Consider the following 13,155-nt stretch of genomic DNA (forward strand, 5'->3'; position numbering starts at 1 on the left):
TTTTTTTTTTTAATTGAATCCTGTTTTCTTATATTCTCATTTTAATCTTTAGAATGAATTTTAATTATAATTCAGGACAATGTGTTTTACACTTTGAAATACATTGTTTGTTTTATTGTTTAATCAAAGCACTTCACATTAAATTACTCTATTTACTCTAATTAGTTATAATTAAATATGGAGTATAATATGCCAATGCAAAATAATTATGAAGATATGAGAAACAAGCCTCGGAATCATGGGTTTGCATATGAGGTTGATAATAATGGTAGGAGATGTTCTCCTATGCGCAGGCGTAGCAGATCTCCTAGACAGCCTCGTTCACCTCGAGATCTTCAAAGGAGAATTTATGATGATTTTGTAGTTAGTCGAGAATTTGAAAGAGGTTTTCCAAGACCTAATAGAGGGAACTGGAATGAACGAGATAGAAATGATCGGAGACCTGGCTCAAGAGATTTTCGTGATGATAGAAGAAGAGATGACACAAGAAATAGAGACAACTCAAGAGAGCGTAGATTTGTAAGTATTTTCTTTAAAAAAGTAATTTTTTTAAACAGTTTATACATCTATTTTCCTCTCCAAACTATTATTGGTTATATACTTAAGAAATAATACAAATTCTAATTTTTCTTTCTACAAAAGAATGATAGATTTGATGATTATTATATGGAAAGACCCAGACATCGTTCAAGAGACATTAATGATAAGCGAGACAATGGTGCTAGTGAACCACTTTTGCCCCCATCATCTACTATCATATTACAGAATATTGGTTTGGATATGACAGAACGCAAGGTATTAGCTTTAAAAATATAATACTGTACATTTGACTTCTGATCTTTAAGGTCAAAGCCAGACCATAATCATTCCAAAATTAGTCTAAGCAAAATACCTCCATTTGTTATAATTGAGTTATAGCAAATGGAGGTTAATACAGCAATTATGGGGGGAAAAAATCTCTTAATTATATGAAATTTGCTTAAAAATCACCTTACTTGCCATTTTGTAGAAATAGTTACTTGCATGAAAGAAAAATGTGCTTTAAAATTATTTAGTGTAATATTACGGTTTTATTTTTGATGATTTTGTTGCTTTTTCTGAGATTTCTTCACAATCAAATTATTTGAGTTGATTTTGAAGAATTGTCTCAGCAAAAAAAAAAAAAATGATTTAAAGCAGAGTGTAGCAAGTTTGTTTAGTATGAGTTGTTAAACATTTATTTGACAGTGTGATTTTGCAAAAAAGCATTGAAAGCAAGCAATATTTTAAATTTTGGCTGAGCTATAGTTGAATAATGGGTACAGTAATAGATAAGATTATGGCTTGTTAGTTTTTTTAACAATTAACATTTTGATTTTTTCAAAAATTTTTGCTGGTATTTTATATCTTAACTAGATTGAAGATAGAGTGAAAGCAGATGGTTTTACATGCCGCCACATAGCGGTAATACGAGACCGAGATACTGGTGATAATCGTGGATATGCATTTGTTGAATTTCATTCAATAGAAAATGCTGAAAAATGGTTAAAATTTAATAAAGTAAGTTTTAAATCCCTCCCCCCCCCCCCCACACACACACACATACCCATCCCTCCAAATCTTATGTTAAGTTTCCATTATAAATGCTTCAGATTTTTAAAAATATCTTTAGAGAATCTTCTTTTTATGGAATTAAAAAGTTGTTATTGGGTGTCTTTTCATACCTGAAATCACCCTGAAATTATAGTTATGAAATTCCTATAATTTTTTTTTTGTTTTGGTGAATAATTTTGTACTAAAAAATTTCAGCGTGTTCTTTTTATTGATGATCGCCAAGTACACATGAATTTTTCAAAATCTCGTAAAAATGATACACCAATATATGCTGACTGGAATTGTGTAGAGGTATTTGTATTTAGTAATGTTTTTCATTGTGTATTAAATTTTGTGTGTAATAACAATTTGAATAATTTTTATAGCAATCTAAATTAAAAAACTTTTTTTTTTCTTTTTCAAAAGCTAAAAAAGGAAAGGTTTAATTAAAAATGCATATTTAAATATAATTTTATAAATAAACCTTTAATATTGTTAATGCACACTTTTGCATTAATATATAAAAACAGATTCATAATAGCATCTTGAAGTAGAATCAAAACTTATTGGAGCAAATTCTTTGTTTAAATTATGTTTTTTTACACAAGATAAATTATTTGGCTAATTTTTCTATTATTGAATTTTTTAACTGCTGATGAACTTTAAATTTTTTGTGTGAAATAACATTCTTGAGCTTGTAACAAAGTTTTTAAAGTTTTTTTTTTAATTAAATTTTTTTCGTTTTAACACCTGATGACTAAAAAATGAGACAAAATTTAAATCAATTTATGTATGCTATTCATAATCATGCAATTGAAATGAATTAGCATATTTATAGGGAATTTAATACTCTATTGAAATTATATTATAGTTTTAAAATATAAATTAAGATGGCTCCGTATAAAACAAGTTTGCAAGAAGACCTAAGAAAACGCATTTGCCAATTTAGAAATTTGCATCTGGAAAAGCCAAAAATCTTCACAGTAAAACACTTTTTAGATGAAGGAGCATCAAAAGCGAACATATATCATGCTCTAGAATGTGTAGACAATTTAGGCTATCAACAAAAAAATGGAAGCGGTCCAAATGTGAAAAAAAATGGACAAAAAGCACTTAGACCAATTGAAAAAGGCATTTGATCATCATCACGGTGTTTCACAATGTCAAGTAGCTTGAAGATTCAATTGTGACCAATCATATATATCTAAAATTCTTAAAAATAAGACGAATTTAGATATTACAAGAAGAAAAAGATTCAACATCGAATCAAACCTTTGTGTCAGCATATGTATTGCAATTTTAGGAATTTTGATTTTGTCTTGGATGATGAATCATATTTCACATATGGGAATACAACATTGGCTGGCAACAATGGCTTCTATTCTAGCGATGTGTCATTTACAACTAGCGAGATCAAGTTCAAAAGAAAGAAGAAGTATGAGGAAAAGGTGCTAGTCTCTTTGATTATATTTCCCAAAAGGACTTCAAAACTTTAATGTTTTTTGACAAACAAGCATACATCAGATGTCTCCGCAAGCGGTTAATACCTTTCATTGAAGAAACTTAAATGAAGAGTACTTGTTCTGGCCAGATTTAGCTAGCTTGCATTATGCAAAGAAAGTGGTTTCTTTTCTCGATGTCAATAACATCAAATACTTGCCGAAGGTTAAAAATCCACCCAATGAACCAGAAGTTTGACCATTGAGGACTTTTGGGGTCAGTTGAAACGCTTAGTCTATGAAGATAATTGGCAAGCAACAAGCATTCCTCAACTCAAACAGCGCATCGTGAGTTGTCTTAAAATTTGTCAAAAGTTGCCAAAATGGATCCGGAAGTGGCAAAACGTTATGCCTCAATGACTTCAGTTTGTCTAAGTCGAATTGCTTTTAATGATGTTATTGAAAACCAATAAATATATTTTTTTAAATATCATATAACTGTTTACAAATTTATTTTAAATTAAATTTGATAGCTATGTAACTATGGCTATAATAACAATTTTAAAGTTTTCTAATTTTTTAGTCATCAGGTGTTAATTTGTGTAAATAAATAGAGTATTCATTCACTAAGAACTTTTTGAAGAAAATATAATCTTTTTCGAAACTTTTTTAAAAGATGTATATCCTTTGATATATGGTTCTAACTTTGACTTAAAATATTCATTCTTAAAAAAAATGCATAAACGTTTTTTTTGAGCAAACTGCTGTAAAGTTTTTATTAATGACATTTCATTTTGAAGTGTAAGGCATTGAACTTTGGAAGTCGTAAGCAACTAGAAAAGAATCCATCGTGCTTTCGTTGTGGCATCCCACAGAAAGGTATACTTTAATGAGTTCCAAAACTTCATAATTGTGTAATATTTTTGAAATAGTAATTTTGGTTTCAAACAAATTGTTTGAATTCTTTTTTAAAATTTAAATTTAGTTTAAAATTCATTTATTGTAAGTTTTGAAACTGAACTTAAAACAGATAATAGTTGTTTGCTAAAAATAAAAAATAAAGTAGGTTTTAATTTTTCCATAAACCTAAAAAAGATATTAAGTCTAAGTTATTTTACACTTGTTTTTTTGTTTTTAAATATGAAAGAAATGTTTTCAGATTCTTTTGATGACAATGAAATACGTAACCGTGAAACAAAAGATGACATATCCAAACTTGAACCATGCAATGGTTAGAACTTTTTAGTTTTTTGACCCATTCAACAAATTGAACTGTGAAGTTTTTGAACCATGCAATTTTTTTTCTCTGTATATTTGTTTTCATAAATTGTGTAACCTCAAGAAACTTTTTTTAGTCCTTATGTTGCGTGGAATGGACTTTTCTACAACAGAAGAGACTGTAAGTTAAACATTTATCTAATTAGTCAATAATGCTTGTAGATCTAGTTGTAAATGCTCTTTTTGTCTTTTAAGTTGAGTTAGAATAAAGTTATATTCATCTATGAAATGTCATATTTCAGATAAGAATGTGCATTTCTCAACTCACCTCATTTCCTATTTATGATGTTCGACTTATTAAAGATAAGGTTACAGACATGTCCAGAGGATTTGCTTTTGTTGAAATGGGAAATACACATGTATGTTTTTTTTTAATAAATTTTTTTAACAATTAATAATATCTTTCCTTGAAAGGCAGTATATTAATGTGGAAACTGACAAATGTGATACATTCAGTCATCATTAAATATTTTTAAGAACATTTCTTGATTTTTTAAAAGAATTAATTCAACTCATTTTGTTTGTTAAGGCTTGAAATAAATGTATTTAACACAAATGTAAAAGTTCTATGTCTAAAACCATTTTCTGCAATATAAGTGATAGTTTAGACATAAAAAATATATTTTCTGCAATATAAATGAAAGTTTAGACATAAAATATATTTTCTGCAATATAAGTGAAAATTTAGACATAAAATATATTTTCTGCAATATAAGTGAATCTTATGAAGATTTACAACAAATTTTTTAAGTGGAAATTAAAAATGGCTTTTAATGAGGTGGTTTAATCTAAGTATGTAAAGATTTATAAAAGTTAGAATTTTTAGTAAAAATAAAAAAAGGTTTAAATGTTATTTTAATCTATTGCCTTAAAAGTTTGAGAAGATTGTAGTTTAAAATTTTTTACTTGAATGTTTACAATTATTGTAAACAAAACTGAATGATAAGATCAAATATAAAGAAAAGGTGGTGTTTTTTAGCATGCTCTGTATAAATTTCTTCTTGGTAAAATTTTTGGTCCTGTTAGCAATCCCTAAACAAACTTTTTTCATATATGGATTTAAGTGAAACCTGAGTGGATTTGAAAATTGCTCAATTCATGATAGCTGGTCACAATATCATCATGATCACATGGTCATATCATTTGTTGGTTGGTTTAATGTTTTTTTTTTACCATGCATTCTTATCAAATATGAACATAAAAAACTTTGTAAAGTCATTAAATATGGATAGAGATGGCTCCATAGTTCAAATATCTTCCCCAAAAGTTTTAATAATAACAAGTAGGTTTTAATTTAACACATCAGCAAAACCAAAAAGAAATTGCTGAAGCATTAACAATAATTATATAAGGATTAGTAAAAAAAGTAAAAAATTGTATTAAGGAAATTTAATTAAGATATAATTCTTTTGTGTGTCTGTAAAAAGATTTTTCTCAATAACCTGATGAAGAAATTACCAAGTAAAATTGCCTGGTCCTGGCTTCTAGAAAGTCATTTGATGAGAAATTGCTGAGGCATTAGCAGATTAGTAAAACCCTGCTGTTTTCTGCAGTATGAAGTTTTTACTTTTTTGTTATTGCCCTAAGTAAAAAAGTTGGATGAATGGAACCACAAACGTTTTGCTATGCTTCTCCTGTTAAGGGGTACATTGCAAGCAGAGATTTCCCAAATATATCTAGAAACATTTACATTCTGGAGGTTATGATTTTGCATTGATAAAGTGCTTCAAAAAAGAAAATTAATGAACAAGTAATGAGTTAAAGAAAACACTTGATAATTTCACAGCATAGGAGTAATTTGACATGTAGGAGGATGTGTTTACTTCCAAGGAATAAATATAGCATAAAAGAAACTTACTTCAGTTTATGAATCATGTGATGTGGCAGTATTTTATTCAACCTTTATTACTTCTCACTGAAAATTAAAAGTTTGACTGTTTCTTATATTTGTAAGTAAAAGTTTTTAAAGATTCAAAGCCACCATATTGTATATTTACCATTTTGTATTTTCTTAATATTGTATTTTTTAAAGGTTGTATAATCTGTCTATCTGAAACTGCTTTAATTACACTCATAGGATGCACAGGCATTGTTAGACATAATTGAAAGATCTAATCCACCCCTTGAAATTGAAAATAGACGCGTCACAGCTGGTTTTGCTCGCCATGGTTACAATGCACCTCTTGCAAGCAAAGGAAATAGCAGGTTGTGTTTATATTTCCTTTATCTTATGTAAAGTAAAATTAAGAATAAAAAAGGTTTTTAATATGTTGAACCTAATATTTAAATGGTGCGCATTTTAAAAATATTTAATGACTAAAAACTGTGGTGAAAATTAATTATATAACTTAATATGTAATTTGGTATACTTTTTTATTTTTGTTTTGCAATGGTTTATGGCTGAAAATTGAGTAATATCTTTTATCTATATCTGTTTTCTTTTTCTTTCTACTGCTTACTCATTTGAAGAAGTTTTTCAGTTTCCAAATTGTTTAGTATATTAAATCTGTTTTCATTTAGACTTGCTCAGAGTAATATACAGACTGCTGCCAGCCTTGCAGTAGCTCAAGGGAATGCCTCTTCAAAAACTGAGGTTGTTGTTTGTTTTTTTTATAGAAAGAATTATTTAAAGATTTTTTTTATTTATTTATTTTTTCATCGATATTTCCAATTATTAACACTCCTTCATTTTAAAATATTTGTTTTGACTGAAGTTATGATTTTTTATTTTTATTTTTATTCTGTAATTTATCTCAATAATAGATCAGTTTTCCAATAATTATTTATAATGGTAGAAAAACGACTGAAGTTAAGACTCATCAATATTGAATGTTATTACTCAATTTAAAACAATATTAAAAAAGTTTTGGAACAAGCTGCAGATTAAACTACATAATGATGAATGGATGTATAAGGGAAAGCAGGTAACACAGTCGTCGGTGTCTCAGTGCAAAACAACAAAAAGTTGTTACTTATTCGTTGCTCACTCATTTTTCGTCTTTATTTTTTGATATAGTACTCGCAAGGCTTCGCCGATTCGTACAATACTCCAGGTATGAATACTTATAGTGTGAACAGATCTCATGTTGGAAAAGGTAGTATGAATGAGCATGGCTGCCATTGATTTGGAGGGAAAAAATAATTAAAATTAGCAAATTCTTTGGTTATAATTACAACCTGGCTAAAATTAAAATATACCAGCTTGTTAAGTATTTTTTCAAAAAAAGAAAAAAATGAAAAGGTAGATTGATAATTTTAATCAACTTTATTCCCTCTGCAGTTTTTTATGGCAAAATTTTAAGCGCTCAAGTTTTCTACCAAATCAATTTCAATGGCAAATACCTTTAAATCGGATAACAGTTTTGAAACATACATTGAAAGTTTTTTCCCTTCTTTTTTGTAGCTCAACATCAACAATCACAACACCCAATCAACAGCCAGAAAGGTGTGCAGAATTTTTTAATGTAAAAATAGAAAGGTTTTTGATGATGTTAAAACTCATTTCAATAGATTCATAAGCTGAAATTAACTTATTTTAAATGCAGAAAATCTTATTTTAAGAAATATTTGGAATAAATGATAAGAACAAAGCTTGTAGGTTTGCTTTAAGTTTATTTTTTGTTATATTATTTAAAGAATTTTATTAAAAAAAAACAGATTTAGGTAAAGAGGTTTTCTTTAGGTCAAAAGCTCAAACCACCTGTTCCAAATCAGCCGCTGTCATCTTCATACACCTTTGATTCTGCAACAGGCTATTATTATGATTCTACTACTGAACTTTATTATGATCCAAATTCTGGAGTAAGTTGAAACATGTTGAAGCATTTGAAGTTAATTTTATTTGTTGTTTTTTTTCAGTTCTTTATGTTTTGTTATTTAAAAAATGAATTTTCTTTATGTAAAGTTTTCTTTCCTTGAACTAGTACTATTATAATGCAACTACTGGTCAGTATTTGTTTTGGAATGGTGCTCGGTATCAAGCTGTTAATCAAGATGGGTAATTTTTAAGCTTTTTTTAAAATGTTTTTATTCTTAGAAATCTGGTTGCAGCAAAACATCCCAATTAAACCTGTGAGTTTTCATATATTTTAATATTTGTTTTAGAACCCCTATTCTTCCAAACACTAACACAAACAATACAGTTGAGGCTGCGCCACAAGAGAAAAGTGATAAAGGTGTTATTACAAATACCAGTTAAGAAAATGTAGCAAAATACTTTGTCAGCACTTTTTTTTTTTGTAATCAGAAGTTCTTTGGATAAAATTCTGGAAGTTTTTTTTCTTGCTTCAATAAAGATTTGTCTTCCTCTAAGATTCATAATTTACCACTTAGATAAAGTTGGTTTGAGTGGAAAGAAACCAAAAGAAGCTAGAAAGGTACTTAAAATTTTTTCCTTTTTTATGAAGAGCTTACTTGAAAGAAATCAGGAAGATGATAGGCAATACTGTATATAAGGGAGAAGTAGCTTTAAAATGGAGGTCAGGCATTTTCTGTAAACATTAGATAAAAAATGTGTTTCACTAACATTCCAACATAAATTACAGCAAATGAGACCAGGAAATTATATATCCTGTATAGTCATATTTTTGCATTGATGCATACTTTATTTATATTTTGTTGTTCATTATATTAATATAAAAACATGGTATATTAAGTCCAGGTTTTCAGCAGTGCAATCATAATTGAATTACTTGTGTTGGAATCTATATAGTTAGCCTGGTTTTTTATGCACTTTGTTCTTTGTGCCTTATTAATGCAAATCAATAATTTTTAGATAGCAAAAGATATGGAGCGTTGGGCAAAGAAAATGAACACTGCTACTCAAGCAAAAAAAGTTGCTGTTCAACAAGCGCAAGAAGAACTAAAAATGTTAGAAATGAAAGAAGAAGAATTGAGAAAGAAAATATTGCAAGAAAAAATTGTGCTAAGCAAGCAAGCAAGTACCCTCAGTGCTACAGCAGCTGTAAAGGTTTAAAAAATAATAAAAAGTTTATTTGAAAGTTTCCCAAAAAAAGCTCTCCTTTTTTTTTTTACTTTTTTATCCATTCATTTAGAGAAGGGAATTCATATTTCTGATTAGACTATCCCTTTTTTTTTTCTAATGAATTATATTCTCTTTTAAAAACTGCAGTAAACTTTATGTAGCTAATTTTGATGGCTTTCCAAGGTGATGTAATAAAAATTGATGCTATATATTGGTATTATTTCTTTTTTTAGGATAGTATTCGATCTTTGTTTGTTCCAGACTATGAAGATGACACTACTGTACTTAAAATGGGCGCTGCCCTTTCTCCTAGCATGTCACAAAAACCCAGTAAGTAATCTTATTGCAAGCATGTCACAAAAACCGAGTAAAATATTATTGCAAATTGATACTAATTGAAAATAGTAGTCAACTTGAATAATTTTTAAAAAAAAAGTTATAAAATTAATCTAAGTATGGTTTTGTTTTTACAAGAAAAGGTTTTTCTTGAGGAATTTGCACTCTTTAAAAATTTTAGCCAATTTTTTTATTTTTAAGTCATTTTAAATTTATAATTCATTGAGGGAAATGAAGAACATTTTTTCTAAATGCTCAAAAAATAATTTTTACATTTAAATCATTATATCCAGAAGTCTTTTATTGTAAAGCCATAAAAAAAGTCTAACTGTGCACGTCTGAATGTCATATAAACCCTTTGAATATATATGTCACTTTCATAGGTTTTTATAGAATCTCCCTTATATCAGAAGTTGTGAGAGACAAAGTCAGAATTGGCTTGTAAACTGCTGATTCTCACGGTATCAGGTCTAGCTGTTTATCAGCAACAGAATTCAGAATAGAAACTGTCTGCAGATAGTCTACCACTTAAAATTTCAATTCATATCTTATCCTTTTCAAGGCTGGAAAAAAGCAGTGCCTTATATACTACTAAACAACCTTTTTTTTTTTTGAAATATAAGCTGTTACAGCTGGCAGTACATTCCTATATATCTTATATAGCAATATATGTTATCTGTTGTGTCAGGACTAAAATGAATTAATCTACCCCATGTTCAATTTAGTGTTTTTCCTTTATAGTGCTCTAAAAACTAGACTATGATCTTGATTATCTGTTGTGCCCAATCCTTCATCAATGAGAGCTGCTGTAGCGATTGCAGCTGTTGTATAAGTAGATACTTGAATAGAAGATTATTTTATAGTAAAAAAGTAAAAATAACTAAATTTAGATTATCATGAGACCTTATGCTATTTATGGTTATATGTCTAATATCCTAACTACTATAAGTCTTTCTGCTTAGTTCAACTTTAATACTCTCTAATGCAGGCTCCATTGCACTGATAGGGTTTCCCATGATTTACTACTTAAATATAAATAAATTTTAAAAAATAGCCTGGCGCCAAGTGTTCGATAAATGAATAACATCTCTATTCTTTGACTTATTTTAGCATTTTACTTCTTAACCAAAAAGGTTATAGAGCAAGTATGGTGACCGGAAAGCTATCCCCAGAGTAAGTCGGCCCTAGCCTCATTCATCCACCCGACAGGCCTATGTTGTATTTAGGCAGTCATTAAGAAGCAAATCACTAAAGCAAAAAATACTTTAATTTGGAATACAAAAGATTTACATAATAATTACCAGATTTGGATTTTCAGTAAAATTTTGCAACTTTTAGTTTGCCAACTAATTTTAAAAATAAAAAAAATTTTAAAAAAGGTCCAAAACTGACACTCAATTGACTAGTGACATCGCATTTCTGAGTTTTTCAAATGTAAAAAACTCAATAAATGTTTTTTTGCAATAGGACCAACTAGTCTGGTTCCAGATTTTCCTGATGATGACGACGACGAACATATCGACGATAGATTTATCGACGTTGATAAACTAGCATGCTTGTTATGCAAGCGTCAATTCCCAAGTAAAGATGTGCTAATGAAGCATATACAGATGTCACAGCTTCATAAGGTAACGACCATATTATGTTTTTTTTGTTTTTCATTCTGTCTCATCTATAAATGAGTACATCATCTAGTATTTTAGTAATCAAAACATGTTTTACGAGGTATCTATATTGTCATTTTTATTTTTATTTCTATTTTTTTCTTTAGCAAAATTTGGCGAATTTGAACAAAGTGAGTAAAATTTCTGTTTTTTCTTTATGAAAAATTTTTTTCATGATTCCATTCTTTGGTTTTGGCGCTATAATGCTGTCATGATAAACTTTATTCATTTTAGTAAAGCCAATCGAGACGTATTATTGCTATTATTGCTGGCCTATTGCAATAAAAGTATTGCTTGGTGTGCTACAGAGATGCTCACAAGAGAAAAGGGACATGGTTTTTTTTAATCGAAACGCTACTTGGCCCGGCGTATTTTTGTTTTAGAAGAGTTTTTTCAGTTTTATATTTAGATGGCTTCTGTATATAATATAACTTAGAGACAAAATGCATTTGTTTTTGGAAAATTTTCATCGTATTTTCAGTATATGATGCAAGACAATTGATTTTTTTTTTTACTGCTTTTTATGTGACATCTGAACAAGTGAACATAGCTGAATTAAGTATAGCGAGTGCTATGTGCGTTTGAAATTTTTTGCTTATCACATTACACTGTCATGTTGTTGATTTTTTCGCCATTAAACAACTTCTCTTTCGTCATCAAATAACTTCTTTTTTTTCTTCTTCTTTTTCGTTCATTATTTATATTCAGTTTTAATTTCAATTCAATAGGAAATAAGTTCAAGATATTTGTGACTCAAAAGTTGTTGCTATAGCAGACATAGCAGCCATGCAATGTCTACCAAATGAGTCAGTCACAACATTCTAAATATCCAGCAGTTATAAACAGCAATAGGATTATACGACTTACACAAGTTGGGATTAATGAAAAGCTTAGTAAAGTCAAGTTTTAAAACAAATTTTTTAACATCAGTTTACAGATTTTCTATAAGATTCAGGTCTGGTGACTGGGCTTCGTAACTTCAAAACCTGAATCTTATTTGATTGAAACTAATTTTTGTTAACTTATTTTTAAAAGAATCTTCTACTTAGCGTTGGGTTTAACTTTGAAGGATATCTTCGAAGAGTTATTGATCCATAGTACGAAGAACAGCCTTAAATATTGAACTCTTCTCTAATGTGTTTTACAGTTAGTTTTTACCTTAAGTATACTGGTTTTGTAAGCTTTTTGTGGCGGTCTTCTGTCATTGACGAGTACCAGCAGAGCCAAAAATGTTTTATTTTTGTTAGAGTATTGTGCCATTTTTTGTCAGACCGCAAGATTTTGTGCCGTATTTTCAAAGGCCAATTGAGCTGTTTCTTGACCAACACAAATCTTTTTTCAAAATATTTTCTTATCAGAAGTTTTTCTAGAGATTCTAACTTTTAGGTATAACAAATGTATATCAAAAATGTATATCAGGTATATCAAAAATGTATATCAGGTATATCAAAAATGTATATCAGGTATATCAAAAATGTATATCAGGTATATCAAAAATGTATATCAGGTATATCAAATATCTTCTTTTTGCCACAAAGAAGTCATTCAAATCCTGTTTGATCTTGGTAGAAGTAACTTTGGGGTTCTGTTAGACTAAACGTACAATTTTTTTGATCATGTCCAGCGATTTCAGTCCTGTCTTTTGATTTACTATTCAAACTTTAAAAGGTTGGTAACTTGGTAGGTGGACATACGACACTATCTTAATTTTTTTTAAATTGGTGCGGAGGTTTCTGATCAACAAATATTTTTTTATCGGTGTAATTTTCATGGCCCATTTGAAAAGTAAATTTTAGGTTTTTCAGAAAAAACGACTATTAAGGAAATCTTTTGTGAAAAATATTTTACCAGTTTTTTCATAAATTTCAAATTTTCTTCGAAA

General features: G+C 28.7%; 1 protein-coding gene across 4 annotated transcripts; it reads left to right on the forward strand.

The window, feature by feature from the left end:
• The first annotated feature begins 2 nt into the window (after positions 1–2).
• Positions 3–11,771, forward strand: LOC145192102 (RNA-binding protein 5-like). Of its 4 annotated transcripts, none has more exons than XM_090076926.1 (21): positions 3–519; positions 643–795; positions 1,396–1,539; positions 1,789–1,884; positions 3,812–3,890; positions 4,171–4,242; positions 4,367–4,410; positions 4,532–4,648; positions 6,367–6,494; positions 6,810–6,882; positions 7,306–7,342; positions 7,693–7,734; positions 7,972–8,090; positions 8,213–8,286; positions 8,394–8,482; positions 8,622–8,665; positions 9,064–9,258; positions 9,507–9,603; positions 11,077–11,237; positions 11,381–11,404; positions 11,508–11,771. In XM_090076926.1, the coding sequence occupies exons 1-21, from the start codon at positions 178–180 to the stop codon at positions 11,508–11,510; spliced, it is 2,133 nt and encodes a 710-aa protein (XP_089933052.1). In that variant the 5' UTR covers positions 3–177; the 3' UTR covers positions 11,511–11,771. The 4 variants fall into 4 exon arrangements, 2 of the variants coding, with proteins under 2 accessions (XP_089933052.1, XP_089933053.1); XM_090076927.1 differs by having other exon boundaries at positions 8,394–8,464; XR_016449349.1 differs by lacking the exon at positions 7,306–7,342.
• Positions 11,772–13,155: the final 1,384 nt, after the last annotated feature.

The sequence above is a fragment of the Hydra viridissima genome, unplaced genomic scaffold (assembly GCF_058129835.1).
Source record: "Hydra viridissima isolate aposymbiotic clone 2 unplaced genomic scaffold, HvirCarnegie_v1 scaffold_1, whole genome shotgun sequence".
Classification (NCBI taxonomy): Eukaryota; Metazoa; Cnidaria; class Hydrozoa; order Anthoathecata; family Hydridae; genus Hydra; species Hydra viridissima.

What these genes read in the sequence shown, in the direction of transcription:
- LOC145192102 (XM_090076926.1), top strand. Translation starts at nt 178, where the DNA reads ATGGAGTATAATATGCCAATGCAAAATAATTATGAAGATATGAGAAAC. An exon ending in TGGATATGACAGAACGCAAG is followed by an intron (nt 796 to 1,395) that starts GTATTAGCTTTA and finishes TATCTTAACTAG; the next exon opens with ATTGAAGATAGAGTGAAAGC. An exon ending in TTGAAATGGGAAATACACAT is followed by an intron (nt 4,649 to 6,366) that starts GTATGTTTTTTT and finishes TTACACTCATAG; the next exon opens with GATGCACAGGCATTGTTAGA.